Source organism: Podarcis tiliguerta (assembly GCF_965153285.1).
Source record: "Podarcis tiliguerta genome assembly, chromosome: 1".
NCBI lineage: Eukaryota > Metazoa > Chordata > Lepidosauria > Squamata > Lacertidae > Podarcis > Podarcis tiliguerta.
In genome coordinates, this window is record NC_139534.1 from 10,242,301 (window position 1) to 10,260,417 (window position 18,117).

At 44.5% G+C, this 18,117-nt stretch overlaps 1 protein-coding gene across 10 annotated transcripts in view; it reads right to left on the reverse strand.

Annotated features, from left to right (window-relative positions):
* Positions 1–1,269: 1,269 nt before the first annotated feature.
* Positions 1,270–18,117, reverse strand: part of MPP4 (MAGUK p55 scaffold protein 4) — a 45,653-nt gene continuing 28,805 nt past the window's right edge. For 3 of the 10 annotated variants that reach the window (XM_083403494.1, XM_083403495.1, XM_083403492.1), the window contains 9 exons: positions 17,373–17,393; positions 15,524–15,538; positions 13,299–13,340; positions 9,899–10,069; positions 7,354–7,434; positions 6,443–6,536; positions 5,207–5,315; positions 4,086–4,220; positions 1,270–1,730 (listed from right to left, as the gene is read on the reverse strand). In XM_083403494.1, coding sequence (XP_083259620.1) covers positions 1,539–1,730; positions 4,086–4,220; positions 5,207–5,315; positions 6,443–6,536; positions 7,354–7,434; positions 9,899–10,069; positions 13,299–13,340; positions 15,524–15,538; positions 17,373–17,393 — 860 coding nt within the window. In that variant the 3' untranslated portion in view covers positions 1,270–1,538. The remainder of the gene's footprint in view (positions 1,731–4,085; positions 4,221–5,206; positions 5,316–6,442; positions 6,537–7,353; positions 7,435–9,898; positions 10,070–13,298; positions 13,341–15,523; positions 15,539–17,372; positions 17,394–18,117) is intronic. The other 7 variants (XM_083403498.1, XM_083403499.1, XM_083403501.1 and 4 more) reach the window with 3 other exon arrangements.

An 18,117-nucleotide genomic window follows, 5' to 3' on the forward strand; every position in this document is an offset into this window, starting at 1 on the left:
ATTTTGTGGTGGCACCTCCCCTTTTTGCTCCAGGGCCAACCCAGCCACCCTGGCCACAGTCATTCTGGGTTCCTTCCCTCCCAGACAGTGCTCTAAGCAGTAAGCTGACCCAAAGGTGACCGACCGCTGATGCCACAACACCACTGGGTCATGCATTGCCAGCCAGCTCATTCCCAGTATTATTGGGGGTCCAGGTGGAGTTGGTGCTCCAGAGCGAAGTCTCTGCTGAAGAAATTACACGAGCTGCCAGAATGTAGCAGTCCCTTCACTAATTATTATTCCGATGATAAAAAGCCTTCTGTTTCCACCCAAAAACCACTCAGGGGAGCATTTGGAAGAGTTTGGCACCATTTCTGAGTAAATTGCAGAACGTCAGATTTCAGGGATAGCTGCCTGAAGCCTTTGGAGTGCAGCGGGAACTCGCGCTGCGCTCTGAAGGCTTCGGGTTCCTTTTGCTGAAGTCGGGAGAGCAAGACTCTCCCGGCTTCAGCAGAGGGGGAGATCTGTGCAGCGCCCCTTCAACAAAGCGGGAGGAGGAATGGAAGGGGTTCCGTTTCTCCTGCCACTTCGCTGAAGGGGCGCTGAGCAGAGAGGGGGATTTTTCCCCCCTCTTATTCTCCCCCTCTAAAAGAAGATGCGTCCTGTGGTCTGGTGCGTCCTATAGATCGAAAAATACGGTAAGAAGAAGAAGAGGAGTTTGGATTTGATATCTCGCTTTATCACTACCTGAAGGAGTCTCAAAGCGGCTAACACTCTCCTTTCCCTTCCTCCCCCACAACAAACACTCTGTGAGGTGAGTGGGGCTGAGAGACTTCAAAGAAGTGTGACTGGCCCAAGGTCACCCAGCAGCTGCATGTGGAGGAGCGGAGACGCGAACCCGGTTCACCAGATTACGAATCTACCGCTCTTAACCACTACACCACAATGGCTCTCACACTGGTAAGCTGCTGAAGCAAAATTCAAATGGTGTCACAAAAGCTCAGGCATGCCCGACTGAGGCCAGAACTCTGCTGATAGTTCTCCACTGTCACGTTAGCAGAGACTGCAATTCTTGCCAGACAGCCCTGCCCTAAATCAATAACAAAGACTGCCCCCAACTCAAAATCACCGGAAAATTAATTGTTGGATGGATCCTTGAATTTTTTGACTATGGGTGTGTGTGTGTGTGTGAGAGAGAGAGAGAGAGAGAGAGAGAGAGAGGAAGCAATCAAAATGCCACAAATAAAAGACATTACGATTAAATTAATGCAGCTGGCTCACACAAATAAATGCAACAAAATATATTCTTTTATTATTCTTAACCATTATATTTTTACACTACAACAAAGCAATATAATTTTTTGGGGGGTACAAAATTAATGTTACTGAACATACAATGCTTAAGAATGCCACACCAAACATTAATTTAGCTTTTTGCCTAATCCTCTCCAAAATTCCCTGCGAAGAATGAGATATCCTCTCTGGCAATCCCAGCATTATGGTTACGAATGCTGTGAGACATGAACTATCGTTTTTGTGGAACTGTATAGCTCTGATAATTATGGCTGGTTTTCTGAACATATCCATGTCGCCGGGACCCACTGGGGCTCATCTTGCGCTCGGCGCACAGCTGACAGTAGCTGCATGCAAGCCTCCTGTAAATTGTCGTTCACAATCACATGATCAAAGAACTGACCAAACTGAGCTTCCATTTTCTTAGCTGACTCTTCCATCTCCTGCAGATCTTCTTCCTATAGAGAGCAAAGCAACAAGAAGCTCAAGGCAGGAAGACGCAAGAACTACCCACTCTGGAAGAATGGCAGATGAAGGTGATGGACTATATGGAATTGGCGGAAATGACCGGCAGAATCCGAGACCAGGGAGAAGAGTTGGTAGAAGAAGATTGGAAGAAATTTAAAGACTATCTACAGAAATATTGCAAAATTAATGAATGTTAGAATGATGTTGGATTGAGGTTAAGGGGTTTATAGTAACAATGTTATGAAGGAATATGCAAAAATGGAATGTTAACAGGTGAAAATTTAAAGTTATACTATATTAAGATCAAGATAAGGATAAAGGTAAAGAGGGAAAGGATTTGCTGAATAAATAAATTGAACTGGAATACAAAGAGGGGAGGTGTGGGGAGGTCCAGGAAACAAGCAAATGCAAGATATGTTATGAAAGATAGAACTGTTTTTAACTGTTTTTTATTTTTGTATTTTTCTTTTTTCTCTTTTTCTTTTTGTAATGTTTTGGAAAATCTTAATAAAATATTATTTAAAAAAGAAGAAGCTCAAGGCGGAACTTAGAGACATGGCGAATAATGGCTTATTTCAAGACCGACGGGGTGACTACACTTAACATTTCTCAAGGTAAGAAATCAGTTAGAAAACTGCACGCTATTTGTTTGTATAGGGCAGATCAGTGTCCACTGTACCTGTGTAAAAATTGAACTTGGTGTAAATAAAATCCATAAACCTTCAACATGCATCCATAAAGAGATAAGAGACCGGTTGTACTTCAAAATCGTTCATGAACTACGACTTCCATTCTGCTTTTCAGTACAGTGGTACCTCGAGTTACATACGCTTCAGGTTACACACTCCGTTAACCCAGAAAGTGCTTCAGGTTAAGAACTTTGCTTCTGGATAAGAACAGAAATCGGGCTCCAGCGGCGCAGCGGCAGCAGGAGGCCCCATTAGCTAAAGTGTGCTTCAGGTTAAGAACAGTTTCAGGTTAAGAACGGACCTCTGGAACGAATTAAGTACTTAACCTGAGGTACCACTGTATCAGCTGAACAGAGTGCTAATCTAATGCCCATTTTGATAGTTGTATTCTTCTTGAGTCTAGTAATACAGAACAAGCATTTGTGCTAATACACAGTTTATAGCACCTCCACATGGGGCTGTCTAAGTGATTAGGGTGGTTGTGGAAACCCAGTCTGAAGACCTGCAAATCACACAAACCAGAATTGCTGAATGAAATTGTGGAGCTGGCTTTCACAAATGGCACCTCCATACAGGTGCCGCTAGGTTGTAAGCCATTGGGACTCCATCCTAAACACTATGCCTCCTTTGTTTTTGTGTTTGAACTGGACTCAAGAAAAAAAACTGGAAGAGCTGAATATTGGAGAAGGGAGACACAGAAAACAAGGTTCTCATGCTGGGGAGGCTACAAAGAAGGAGGCAGAACCATATTTAAATTTAAAGAGGCCCAATAAATAATAATAATAATAATAATTCTTCTTCTTCTTCTTCTTCTTCTTCTTCTCCTCCTCCTCCTCCTCCTCCTCCTCTTCCTCCTCCTCCTCCTCTTCCTCCTCCTCTAAATGTCAGATTTTTTTTTACTCCCACAATGTTGACCCAAAGCGGTATACACTGGTTTTTAAAAAACATGTTATGTGATAAATATGAGGCTTTAAAAAAGTTAAAGAGTACCAAAGTTATATGGTTTTAGCAGAAATGTTGTTAAGAATTATGGAAAAATTGATTGTTAAAGGGCCAAAGTGGAAAATTTAAAGTTAGATTGTGTTAAGATAAATTATAGAACAAAAAATTGAGAAAGAGGGAAAGGATTTGCTGAACCAGCTAATTTGAACTAGAATACAAAAAAGGGAGGTGTGAGGAAGTCGAGGAAACAAGCAAATGAAAGATAAAGGTATGAAAATTTGGATGTGTTTTTAAATGCTTTTGCTTTTTCTTGTTGTTTTGTTGTACTGTTTTTCTCTTTTTATTTTTGATGTATTGTTTGTTAAATTTTTATTATTTCTTCACTTTTTTTCTTTCTGTAACTATTAAACATTTAATAAATATTATTATAAAAAAAAATTAAAAAGTTAAAGAGTACCAGTACATGAAGCAGTGGACTTGGATTAACTGACTTCAGATCTTACTTCAAGCTTAACTGTCAGGATAATTTTAGGGATTTCACTATTTCAGAGTCGTCGTCCCCCCCCCCCATATCATCTATAAAATTGAAATGATTATCTTCCTCGCAGCATGGATTTGAAGATATATTACATACAAAGGCATATCAAGGAGGTGGTTGGGTTTCACACCATATCACATCAATCCATCCCCACATCTCTCCTCCCCTCCTCTCACCTTAAATTTCATATTCACATAGTAGTCCGTGATCATCCGAGCATTTTTCCGGGACTGCTTCATACAGCTCAAGCTTGATGGCTTAATAAATATAATGTAGGGCTTTAGTTCATGAGTACGAGCCAGTGGAATACTCTGAAAGAGAAAAATACAATACAGAAAACCCCATGGCCATTTCAACTTGATGCATTGCATTCAGACAAGATAAATACATTTGTCTTTTTCAGGTTTTATTCTGATTAAAAATAACTGTATATTTAAAAGACAGAGGCTACAATTCAAATATGCATTTGCACTGACTCCAACAGGACTGGATCTATCCTCTCTGCAGTTTACAGTCATTAAAGAATGCCTGCGACAAAAAAATAGTATTACTGACCATTCATAGTCCAGGCATCCTTCGGTAGCAATGCCATATTAATTTTCAATCAGAATTAAATCATGATTCAAAAAAAGGTAATGGTAAAAGGACCCCTGACCGTTAAGTCCAGGTTGCGGCGCTCATCTCACTTTACTGGCCGAGGGAGCCGATGTTTGTCCGCAGACAGTTTTTCTGGGTACCGACTTATATTATATAAGGTAAAGGGACACCTGACCATTAGGTGCAGTTGTGGCCGACTCTGGGGTTGCGGCGCTCATCTTGCTTTATTGGCCGAGGGAGCCGGCGTACAGCTTCCAGGTCATGTGGCCAGCATGACTAAGCCGCTTCTGGCGAACCAGAGCAGCGCACGGAAATGCCGTTTACCTTCCCGCCAGAGTGGTACCTACTTATCTACTTGCACTTTGACGTGCTTTCAAACCGCTAGGTTGGCAGGAGCAGGGACCGAACAACGGGAGCTCACCCTGTCGCGGGGATTCGAACAGCCGACCTTCTGATCGGCAAGTCCTAGGCTCTGTGGTTTAACCCACAGTGCTACCCGCGGCCCTAACATTATATATATTATATATATTACATACATGGATATTATTCATCCCTAGCCTTGTCATATTTGTATTTTATTTGTGCTCTAGACCACCTTTGTTTCAAATTTCATTTCAGATTCCCCCTGGCCTCCAAATACGGAACCAAGGAGCTTTGCACATGACCTGTGGACGGTAACATTATTTTCTTCGTGACTCACCTGAGGCTCTAAGTCCACTATGCAGATCTTCCCTTCATCAAGCACTGCGCGTACGGCATCAATGCTCGTGCCGTAGAGATTCCCCTTGTACTCTCCGTACTCCATCATTCTGCAAATGCGATCAACAAGGGAGGAGGAGACGGGCAAGGTGAGAGGCGCCTGCTTGAAGCAAAAGGTATTTAAAACCTTCACACCCTGTGCTTCAGGTGAAAAATATGTGTTGGGGAGGGTAGCAAAAACATTTCCTTCCGGGGTCCCACCAGAACTTGTGTTTTGCCTTTTGCTGCTGTATTCTGCAACGTGTCACCGATGCCGCAATAGTGCACATTCTCACGTCATTCTGTCCCAGAAACTCCAGTGGGTGCAGAATGCTGCAGCGAGGCTCCTCACGGGGTCTCTGCCATGGGAGCATATTCACCTAGTGCTTTTCCAGCTGCATTGGCTCCCGGTGGAGTACAGGGTCAGATTTAAGGTGCTGGTTTTGATCTTTAAAGCCCTTCACGGCCTAGAACCCTCGTACCTATGGGACCACCTCAAGGTCCATAAACAGCAACACCCTAGTGGTCCCAGGCCCTAAGGAAGTTAGATTGGCTTCAACCAGAGCCAGGGCCTTTTCAACTCTGGCTCCGGCCTGGTGGAACTCTCTGCCTCATGAGACCAGGGCCCTGCAGGATCTGATTTCTTTCCGCAGGGCCTGTAAGACAGAGTTGTTCCGCCTGGCCTTTGGCTTGGAGCCAATTTGATTCCCTCCCTCCCTCCCTTTCTTTTTTCTTTTCCTTCTCCTCCTGCGATGAGGCTACATTTTAATATTTTAATGTTCCATTGTTTTAATGTTGTATTTTACTTTTGTTTTTAAGTTGTAATCATTCATCTTGTTTTTATTATTGCTTGTAAGCCGCTCTGAGCCTGGCCTTGGCTGGGGAGGGCGGGGTATAAATAAAAATTATTATTATTATTATTATTATTATTATTATTATTATTATTATTAACCAAAGGTACTATTTCTATTAACTTTGCTTCAGGTTGAGAACAGAAATCGTGCTCCGGCAGCGCGGCAGCAGCAGGAGGCCCCATTAGCTAAAGTGGTGCTTCAGGTTAAGTACAGTTTCAGGTTAAGAACAGACCTCCAGAACGAATTAAGTTCTTAACCCGAGGTACCACTGTTAGTCCTGGTGCTCGACCACATGATTTTGAAACATAAGGAGAAAGGGCAAGAAATGTAAATCTAAGGATTACCTGTGACCGTACACCATATTTTCAAAGGTTTCCTTCAACACATAGTGGTACTCTCGGCCATTCTCTTCATAGCTCTTTTGAGCACGAGTTGTGTCTGTTTAAAAAGAATAAAAATGGCAGCGCTATTATAAACCTGTTAATTCCCCGGACCAATTACAGTGGTACCTCGGTTTTCGTACAGCTTAGTTCACGAACAACTTGGAACGCAAAGGCTGCAAAACCGGAAGTAGGTGTTTCGGTTTCTGAACTATTTTTCCGGAAGCCGAACGTGCTCTGTTTTGAGTCCCCCTGTTTTTCCTGTTGCGCTGCTAATTTGCGCCCCCCCCCCCATTGTAATTCAAGCCTTCCGTTTGCAGTGTTCTGAGGTGATATTTGGGGCGTATATTTGGTGCTTTTGTTTTTGCTATTTATTTTTGTTTTGACGCTTTTTCAGTTAATTTGTTTTTGTGACTCTGTGGATCCCAGTTCAGCTACTGATTGATTGACTTGATTGTGTGACTGCGGAAAAGGATAAAAGTCCCCCATCCAAACAATGACTATCATCAGCGCAGGTAAGCAATTTCTTAAATTTTTATTTTTATCATCTACAATACTGTTTTATTTATTTTATAGCACAGTAAATTGATAATTGCTTTCATTTTATGGATCAATGGTCTCATTATATAGTAAAATTCATGTCAAATTGCTGTTTTAGGGGTTGTTTTTAAAAGTCTGGAACGGATTAATCCGTTTTGCATGACCTTCTAAGGGAAAGCGAGCCTTGGTTTTGGAACACTTTGGTTTTGGAACAGACTCCCGGAACAATTAAGTTTGAGAACCAAGGTACCACTGTACTTGGATGAAACCTTTTGGCAAAGCTTCCCCTCTCCTCCTACTGCTAGAATTAAGGATACATGAAAAATGTCACGTACGTGGCACAGCACTTTGAAAGTGATGAGGGTTTATACCAATAAGCCGCCGCCGTAGCTCATTCACTCCCACACCTGAAGGACCTGTTTCAAGAAAGGAAACCGGTAAGTGCCAAATGAATGCATCATGCCCCCAGTACAATGCGCCCTACTTGTAACAGAAGAAGAGTAGTTTCACATGACCAGTAATGCTCATCACAATTCCTCAAAGTTAGATAAAGAGTAGAAAAACAGATTTCTTTGCAGAGGTGGTAGTGAGCACCTGCTTTTCTGAAGAGATGCCAATCCAAGAATTACAGGTGTACCACCAGGACCACATAACACAGGTCCTGAGAGATCTGCATTGGCTCCCAGTACGTTTCCGAGCACAATTCAAAGGGTTGGTGCTGACCTTGAAAGCCCTAAACGGCCTCAGTCCTGTATACCTGAAGGAGCGTCTCCACCCCTGTCGTTCAGCCCGGACACTGAGATCCAGCGCCGAGGGCCTTCTGGTGGTTCCTTCATTGCGAGAAGTGAGGTTACAGGGAACCAAACAGAGGGCCTTCTTGGTAGTGGCGCCCGCCCTGTGGAACGCCCTCCCTTCAGATGTGAAGGAAATAAGCGGCTATCCTATCTTTAGAAGACATCTGAAGGCAGCCCTGTGTAGGGAAGTTTTTAATATTTAATGCTGTATTGTTTTTAACACTTGATTGGGAGCCGCCCAGAGTGGCTGGGGAAACTCAGCCAGATGGGCGGAGTATAAATAAATTATTATTATTATTATTACCTCATTTTATTGCACTTTGCACGATTGCGCTTCATATATACATTGCTCCTCACAAGGACATGGGTTCAGTTGCAGGCAGCCTGGCTGCTCCCAGGAGAAGGAAGCTCCGATGCTCCTCTTGTGGCCACAGGACTAGGGCTAGAGCTGGATCCCAACCCACCCCCCACAGCCAGGGAGGCCTGGCTTAATAAGACTACGGTATAAAGGTAAAGGGACCCCTGACCATTAGATCCAGTCGTGGCTGACTCTGGGGTTGCGGCGCTCATCTCGCTTTATTGGCCAAGGGAGCCGGCATACAGCTTCCGGGTCATGTGGCCAGCATGACTAAGCCGCTTCTGGCGAACCAGAGCAGCGCACGGAAACGCTGTTTACCTTCCCGCCGGAGCGGTACCTGTTTATCTACTTGCACTTTGACGTGCTTTTGAACTGCTAGGTTGGCAGGAGCAGGGACCGAGCAACGGGAGCTCACCCTGTCGAACCGCCAACCTTCTGATCGTTAAGTCCTAGGCTCTGTGGTTTAACCCACAGCGCCACCTGTGTCCCTTAAGACTACAGTATAGTGTAAACATAAATTTTACATGCACTGGGAAACAAAAAAAAGTGACTTGCTTTATTGCAATATTTGTTTTATTGCAGTAGTCGGGAACTGAACTTGTGATATCGCTAAGGTACGCCTGTACTTTCTCTGTACAAATTCAAGGGAAGTTATGAGGTGAGGTGAGTCCCACTGATACAGTGAAAGAAGTGCGCCTGATGTGCAGATCTGAGGCAGCTACCACCAGGTATGCTCAGGAGTTTGCTAACACAGCTGTTGCAGATTTAGCTGTGGCTAGTGGCTCAACACAGATCTTGGAACCCAAAGTCTTGAAAGGGGTACAGGCTTTGTCCTTGAAGGACAGGAAACCACGCCCAAAGGCTGTAAGGGTAGACACTGTTTCCTTGGAGAAGGAAGCTGAACCACGTCCAAAGGCTGTGTGTGTGTCAACACCAATTCCTCAGAGAGGAACGAGGCTGGGGTTCGAGGTCCCAACAAAGCCAGGTGTGAAACTTCTTGATAGTCAGGAGAGCTATGATACCAAGACTAGTCAGATGTGCAAGATGGTAAAGGCCCAAGGCCAATCCAGTTGCAGGTAGTTCCAAGAGTAGAATGGGTGATACAGGGGTATACTGTGTGTATGACATCTGTATGGTTGTTGCAGTTACACTGATGACTACAACACAGTTCATGAATCGGGGGAGGATGTTGGAGATTCATTCCCTGTGTCTGCAGTCATGAGATTGTTGTCTATCACATGACGGTGTATGTTTTCATTCCACAGTGTGGGAAGTGACGGAGACAGGATGTTTGGTATTACTGTGTTCCGTGAAGTGGGACTATTGTCCTTTCTTTCTTTCTTTCTTTCTTTCTTTCTTTCTTTCTTTCTTTCTTTCTTTCTCTCTTTCTCTCTTTCTCTCTTTGCTGTCTGATGAGAAAGAGGAAGGAGCTAAGTCAGAATGCTCCGAGTGTATTATATGTAAATAAAGGTAGATTAGCCAAAATGCTTTGCTACTGAGTTCTGTTACACAAACTGTGAATACTCTGTGGATCCCTAAGCATGCTAATGCCTTTTGGTTTCAGTCGCTGTGATGTTCGGGCAGAAGAAAGATTTTGAAGCTCCCGACCGACCGACCAGGTGGGAGTGAACATGCCAGTCGGGCATGTGTCTCTACCAGGGTCCTACACAAGAGTAGGACGATCCTAACAGTAACTAGGTAAGTTGTAGGCAACTTGTTGCAACTCACCTACTAGCACAATTAATCTGTTTCGGTCTCCAGGGTGCCTCTGGTACCTCACCACTTCTTCATAAGGTGCTGCTGCGGCACTGTAGCAGCCGCTGGGGCACCGGGTGTAGCATGGCAGGTGGCTGTTACGGCATTTCCTGCGGCACAGGCGCATACTTCTCCGGAAACCGGCTGAGAATGGAGAATGGAGCACTGGTCACGGAAGGAATGTGATGGGCACACTTGATTGGTTAGCAGGGCCAGCCTGCAATATTTCTGGAGCCTCAGATGGCCCCCCACCCCATCACATCTTAACCGGAAACTCCCCTTCCTAGCAGACTGATAGACCATTATTGTGTCTGGCCTCTCAAGTCCAAGACAGAGCTGTTCTCCCCCCACATTTCTACAACTCATAGAATTGTAGAGTTGGGAAAGACACTCCCCCCCCCCCAAGAGTAATCTCGTTCCTCCCCCTGCAATGCAGGGATCTCGGCTAAAGCATCCACTGGCTCGAGTCCTACCCTCCAGAGCAGAAGAAAGCAAGTTTGCTCCATCTTCAATGTTTAGATATTTGAAGATCGCTTGTGACAAGCTCCCCATTTAAATACAGTGGTACCTCTGGATGCAAACGGGATCCGTTGCGGAGCCCCGTTCACACCCTGAAGCGAACGCAACCCGCATGCACGGGTCGCGATTTGCTGCTGCCGCACATGTGCGTGACGTCATTTTGAGTGTCTGCACATGCGCGAGAGGCGAAACCCGGAAGTAACACACTCCGTTACTTCCGGGTCGCCACGGAGCACAAACCGAAAATACTCATCCTGAAGCTACTTCAACCTGAGGTATGACTGTACTTAAATAGAGTCATACCTCGTGTTGCATGAGGTTCATGCTGTGTCTTTTCGGCTTGCAAACATGGCAAACCCGGAAGTGTATACTTCCGGGTTTCACCACGTGCATGTGCGCAGAAGCATTCTGCGCGCTTTGCACATGCGCAGAAGCGCTCTATCGTGCTGTGTGCATGCGCAGAAGCGGCGCTCTAGTTACGGACTTGTCGGTGTGAGAACAGCACCCCAGAAAGGATCAAGTCCGTAACTGTATAGAAATACTTTAAAATTTAAATATTTGAATTTAAATTCCCTGCATGCCGTTTGGTGAGCCTTGGAAGCTGATGGCAGTTTCTGTGAAAATAACATTTTCTGGAATTGACTGAGGTCCATCTCAATGGCTACTCCATTCCAAGAGCAGCTAGCCAAAGGCCTCTGAACAGTTGACCATGGAAGTGATGCTTAGTCCCTATTTTGTCTGTGGAGGGGTGAGGAGCCAGTGGGTTTCCTGATGTTGTTGGGCTCTCATCATTCCTGACCATTTGCTGGCTGGGGTGGGGAAGAGATGGAGTCCCAACCACATCAGGAGGGCTAAAAAAAATTCATCTCTGACCTGCAACTTCTGATATTCAGAGCTATGCTCTCCCTGAAGGCACGGGTTCTTAGATCTGATGGCCAATATCCATGGGTCTAGTTCTCACTGAGGTGGTAAAAAGTGTGCACCACTTCCAACTGTAGCTATAATAATAATTTATTATTTGTACCCCGCCCATCTGGCTGGGTTTCCCCAGCCACTCTGGGCGGCTTCCACAGAGACCAAAAATACACTAAAATGTCACACATTAAAAACTTCCCTGAACAGGGCTGCCTTAAGATGTCTTCTGATTGTCAGGTAGTTGTTTATTTCCTTGACATCTGGTGGGAGGGCGTTCCACAGGGAGGGCGCCACTACCGAGAAGGCCCTCTGCCTGGTTCCCTGTAACTTGGCTTCTCGCAGGGAGGGAACCGCCAGAAGGCCCTCGGCGCTGGACCTCAGTGTCCGGGCAGAACGATGGGGGTGGAGACATTCCTTCAGGTATACTGGGCTGAGACCATTTAGGGCTTTAAAGGTCAACACCAACACTTTGAATTGTGCTCGGAAATGTACTGCGAGCCAATGTAGGTCTTTGAAGACCGGTGTTATGTGGTGTCGGCGGCCGCCCCCAGTCACCAGTCTAGCTGCCACATTCTGGATTAGTTGTATTTTCCGGGTCACCTTCAAAGGTAGCCCCACATAGAGCGCATTGCAGTAGTCCAAGCGGGAGATAACCAGAGCATGCACCACTCTGGTGAGACAGTCTGCGGGCAGGTATGTCAACATTTAATGCAATTCTCGGGATGGTTTAGATTAGAATGAATTCGCAGGAATTAGTGGGTCTTTCTGATTAGCCCATAATAAAAGCTAAGCAATTTGGAGTCTCTGAAGTTGGTGGAAATTTGTCCGTTTTTATCAGGCAGAGGGAACCACAAGAGCTATAAACCTATTGGAGAGGCGGCTTAGCAGGGAAGAATACCTTCAGTATACCTGAAGGAGCATCTCCACCCCCATCATTCAACCTGAGGTCCAGCGCTGAGGGCCTTCTGGCGGTTCCCTCACTGGAAGAAGCCAAGTTACAGGGAAACAGGCAGAGGGCCTTCTCGGTAGTGGCACCCGCCCTGTGGAACGCCCTCCCATTAGATGTCAAGGAAATAAACAACTATCTGACATTTAGAAGACATGTGAAGGCAGCCCAGTTTAGGGAAGTTTTTAATGACTGGTGTTTTAATGTATTTTTAATCTTTTGTTGAAAGCTGCCCAGAGTGGCTGGGGAAACCCAGCCAGATGGATGGGGTAGAAATAATAAAATTCTTATTATTATTATTACAACTACTACTACTGGAACTACAAAACAGAACTGCACAGAAGAGTGGCTGGTTAGAGGCTTAAAGTGAAGCAGTGGACTTGGATTAACTGACTTCAGATCTTACTTCAAGCTTAATGGTCAGGATAATATTAGAAGAGTTTGGACTTGATATCCCGCCTTTCACTCCCCTTAAGGTGTCTCAAAGCGGCTAACATTCTCCTTCTCCCTTCCTCCCCCACAGCAAACACTCTGTGAGGTGAGTGGGGCTGAGAAGAAGAAGAAGAAGAGTTTGGATTTGATATCCCACCTTTCACTCCCTTTAAGGAGTCTCAAAGCGGCTAACATTCTCCTTTCCCTTCCTCCCCCACAACAAACACTCTGTGAGGTGAGTGGGGCTGAGAGACTTCAGAGAAGTGTGACTGGCCCAAGGTCACCCAGCAGCTGCATGTGGAGGAGTGGGGAAGCGAACCCGGTTCACCAGATTACGAGTCCACTGCTCTTCACCACTACACCACGCTGGCTCTCTTGGGATATTAGGGATTTCACTAAAATTGAAATGATCATCTCCCTCGCAGCAAAAAGGGAGCAAGTAAAGGAACATTCAGGAAGAAAGCACAAGGTGAATACACCTCAAGCACAACGACAAGGAACTACTTTCACAGGCAGAAACAGCAAACAGCAATTCTCCAGTCTCTCAATACAACTACGTACTAATGAAGACCCGCTTGCCAGATCCACTGAATTCTTCCTCTTCTGCAATGTGAAAAAAGCAACATTATTTTTTTTTAAGTCAGACAAATAATGAAAAGCCAGACTGATTATCAAAACTTCAGGATTTTACCTGTTTTCATACAAAAGATGTAGCTAGTATCGTTTTAATGCCTAAGGGTGCCACCAAAAAGATGTAAGAGACCAGATTTACTACACCCAAAATACCGTAGATAAAGCTATACTTTAAAAACGACAACGCAACGGCAGCAGCCCTTCACAACAGAACGTTTTAAGCTCTTGTTTCTTATATGCCTAAGTTGCTGTCTCACGTCAGTTTTAAGAAATAGCCCTCTCTCGATTTGTGCTTCGCTTGCTAAAGGTAAAGGGAGCCCTGACCATTAGGTCCAGTCGTGACCGACTCTGGGGTTGCGGCGCTCATCTCGCTTTATTGGCCAAGGGAGCCGGCGTACAGCTTCTGGGTCATGTGGCCAGCATGACTAAGCCGCTTCTGGCGAACCAGAGCAGCGTGCGGAAACGCCGTTTACCTTGCCACTGGAGCGGTACCTATTTATCTACTTGCACTTTGACGTGCTTTCGAACTGCTAGCTTGGCAGGAGCAGGGACCGAGCAATGGGAGCTCACCCCGTCGTGGGGATTTGAACTGCCGACCTTCTGATCGGCAAGTCCTAGGCTCTGTGATTTAACCCACAGTGCCACCCGCGTCCTTAGATGTTCAGAGGTACTACATCTCTAAATAGGTAAAGGTAACTGAACGGTTAAGTCCTGTCGTGGCCAACTCTGGAGTTGCGGCGCTCATCTCGCTTTATTGGCCCAGGGAGCCGGCATACAGCTTCCGGTTCATGTGGCCAGCATGACTAAGCCACTTCTGGTGAACCAGAGCAGCACACGGAAACGCTGTTTACCTTCTCGCCGGAGCGGTACCTATTTATCTACTTGCACTTTGACGTGCTTTCAAACTGCTAGGTTGGCAGGAGCAGGGACTGAGCAACGGGAGCTCACCCCGTTGCGGGGCTTCGAACCGCCGACCTTCTTCGCTTGCTAGTTGATGGTAAATCAAAAAAAGTGCTTTCCAAATTGTCAGTTAGGTTGGCCTAAGTAAAAGAAAGCACACAAGGATGGAGAATTGTCATGAAATTGGCTTGCCCAGCCTAGGTGTGGGCAAAATAATGTGGCCAAATAATGGCAGCTGAATGTGGCTACAGAAGCCATGTGGCTTCTGATTCTGTTTTGAGACTGCCTACTCTTGATCGATATTGCTCAGTTTTATGATCAATTTTTATTGCTTTGGTTTTTTGCCCACTGCTTAGAAATCACAATACTAAAGCAATATCTAACTAGCTAAAATAAATATATTTTTAAACAAACCTCTTTCCTTTTTTTAACAGGAGGCACCAGTCATCTTCAATATGACACCTGAGATGCGTGTGTTTTCAATACCCACCCTGCTCCCCTGACTGCAGTTTGTGCTGTTTTTCATTCTGAACTTTAATTCTATATTTTATTGCATAAAAACCCCTCAAAGCAGTTTTTAAAAAGAACAAAGCAATAAAATTATTAGTAAAAACAGTTAATTAAAACTACTATTTAAAACTGTAAATGGTTGTTAGTGCCCTGGGACCTGCTGGTGAATATTGCCCTGCTGAGCAATAATAAAACTAAATATTAATAATGACATCTTCTCTTTTTAAGGACTCAAGCTGCGTAAGTTGCCCTGAAATATCCTTCCAGGTAAGAAAGAAAGAAATATGGAACCATTTTTTACGTGTTAAAAACTGGCTGAGGACTGTATTTATTTTCTGACCACACATCAAATATGCCACGGAAGCACTCAGGTGCAAAAATAAGCAGCTAATATATTTGTCCACCATCCAAACATGCTAACCAAATAGTCAAAGCACACACACACATACGCAGCACAAAAACTCTCCTCATATTTCCAAAGAGGCTCTGTAGAACCTTAACTTACATAAGGGTTGGTTAGTGCTTAGTTCATACAAATGTGTTATCATTTGGTAAACATACATTTGCTAAGTGTGCATCCATGTTCCTGCTCGGGTCCATCCCATAATTTCTCTGCATATATACCTGACATGACTTGAAGGAGGCAATTCAATATATAAGCCTCTGACATCTCTAGCCATAAATAAATGACCAACAACCTACTCTGGGGAATCTGAAGGAAAGGGGGGGAAATTCAAATTTACCTTCTTTAAGCTCCTCTGGCATCGTTGCATAAAAAAAATAAAAACAGGAGGGCATATTAAAAAATCAGGTCTGTGAAATTCACATCCAAAGCAGTATAGCGGAACATGTAGATAATTCAAGTATGACTAGAGCTACTTTATACAAAAGCAAGCATTTCTTACTAGTACTTTCAAAATATCTAGCAACCATACACATCCACCATCTTTTTCCAGGGACTACAGACTTTGCAACCTACTTCAGATTCCCCCTCAGTGTGAACACTTCACATCCCAGCTCTTCATAGGCCACTTATCAATGCTTCTTAACAGATGTCCTCTGTCTCAAATCACATCTCACCATTTTGGAAAACCCCTATGACTTCTAAAATTTGGGTGCTATTTTGAGGTGGGATTCCATCCCATACCAGTTCAGGTCTTGCACAATAAACTCACTTCCTTACTTTTTGCAGTAAGGAAAGTGATGGAGAATGGCGAGAAAGATGCTTGATGTAACATCATCTAACCTCCCCACAAAGAAATCAGAATGAATGCTCAGCGAACAGGTTTGTCTGGAAGCGTCCTTCACCTCTTAGGCTATGGACATGCCAAAGCTTTAAAGCATATTTGAAACACGTTTCCCCCCTCAAAGAATTCTGGGTAATGTAGTTTAAAAGTAAAGGTAAAGGGTAAAGGGACCCCTGACCATTAGGTCCAGTCGTGACCGACTCTGGGGTTGCGCGCTCATCTCGCTCTATAGGCCGAGGGAGCTGGCATTTGTCCGCAAACAGCTTCCGGGTCATGTGGCCAGCATGAATAAGCCACTTCTGGTGAACCAGAGCAGTGCATGGAAACGCCGTTTACCTTCCCACCGGAGTGGTACCTATTTATCTACTTGCACTTTGAGGTGCTTTCGAACTGTTAGGTTGGCAGGAGCAGAGACCGAACAATGGGAGCTCACACCGTGGCGGGGATTCGAACCTCCGACCTTCTGATCGGCAAGTCCTAGGCTCTGTGGTTTAACCCACAGCACCAGCTGCGTCCCGTACTGTAGTTTACCCCTCACAAAATTGCAAATCTCAGCAAGCTTTAACAAACTACAGTGCCCAGAATTGAGGGAAAGAATGTGCTTTTAAGGTATTGTGTGTACAGAATTCTTTCCACAAGTTGCCTTAAAACTCCCAGCTTTATCAGTTATGGTCTCCACACAGCTTTGTGGATTGCAGTGTATTGAAGTCACTGCAGATGCACTGGAAAACTACAAGCATACCTTCTGATTTGTTCTAACAATCTGATCCATGTAAAAAAACCAAACAGGACCACCGCTCAAGATTTGCTTGTTAAGGAAGCATGATCTCACTGCTGGGTGTTCTCAGTTGCTTTAAGCCCGATCTGCTCAGTTTACAGACAGATAAGCTTCACATAAACCTGCCCTACTTTTGTATATAATGTGCAAATTCATCCTAGTATCCAAGTGTCAAAAGGGATCCTCCTCCATCATCAGGAGTAATAAGGAGGCCATGAAGTAGATTAGCTCTTCAATCACACTTATATAATGTAATCTCATTATCTTCCAGCTGTCCTCTCGTAACACGTTCGTGGTTTGGCAATTTTCGCCGTACGTATGGGAGTCATTCAAAACTGAACGAACGCGGAGAGGATAACCCAGCTGGTCTCAAATGTGTTTTCGTTTTGGTGATTAAAATCTCCAGATCTGGCTCAGAAAACCCTGAGACGGCAAACGGCTTTCCGAACGCACACGTGGATCCCACAGTACACTTTTAAAATGAAACCGATCCCCTCCATCACGTGCTTATTATCATTAGGAAAAGTATAGTCAGCAACACAAAATTGCCAAAAGAAGTATACTTACCAGACTCAAAAGTCTCCTCGTCTTTTAAGTCACCCAGGGAGCAAAAATAGCAAATACATTTCAGTATTATCCTCATCTAAGATCATTAAAACTCACCCCATCAGAAAGGGCTTCCCAACCCCACAGCAACAAGACACACTTAGTTTATCATTTCCTCCTCTGATCCGTGCACAGGGGCCAAAGTGCACATTATAGGGCAGAGCCATAATTGGATCTTATTTTTAGTTAAAAGCAACTGTGGGGATGGGCGCCAAATTGGATTGCAGCAGCGGCACCGAGGGGGCAGGGCACTTAAACCTTTTGGCCCACACTTATTTCAATCCAAACTGCATCCCCAGCACAGCTGTTACAGCCCGAGTAAAGGAGGGGAAAAAGAAGAGGTCCAGAATATTTTGATTCAGTGTTGGGTAACGTCATTCAATGCAACATACAAAGCCCTCCAAGGTTTTATATCTAGAGAGACAAATGAATATGAAATGGCTTTGTAAAATTGGTGGTGGCTTTGATATTAAGAGGAATGTTATGTACTGAAGTTCTCACCCTGGGCCAGCAGGGGGATAATAATAATAATAATAATAATAATAATAATAATAATAATAATAATAATATCTTTATTGTCATTGCACCCTTCGGGGACAACGAAATTACTTGACTGCTCCATAAAAACTCCATAAAAACCCTAATTAAACAATATAGTAAAATACAGCAAGGGAGATTAGATGACTTTCAAAGTCCGGGCTTCCCA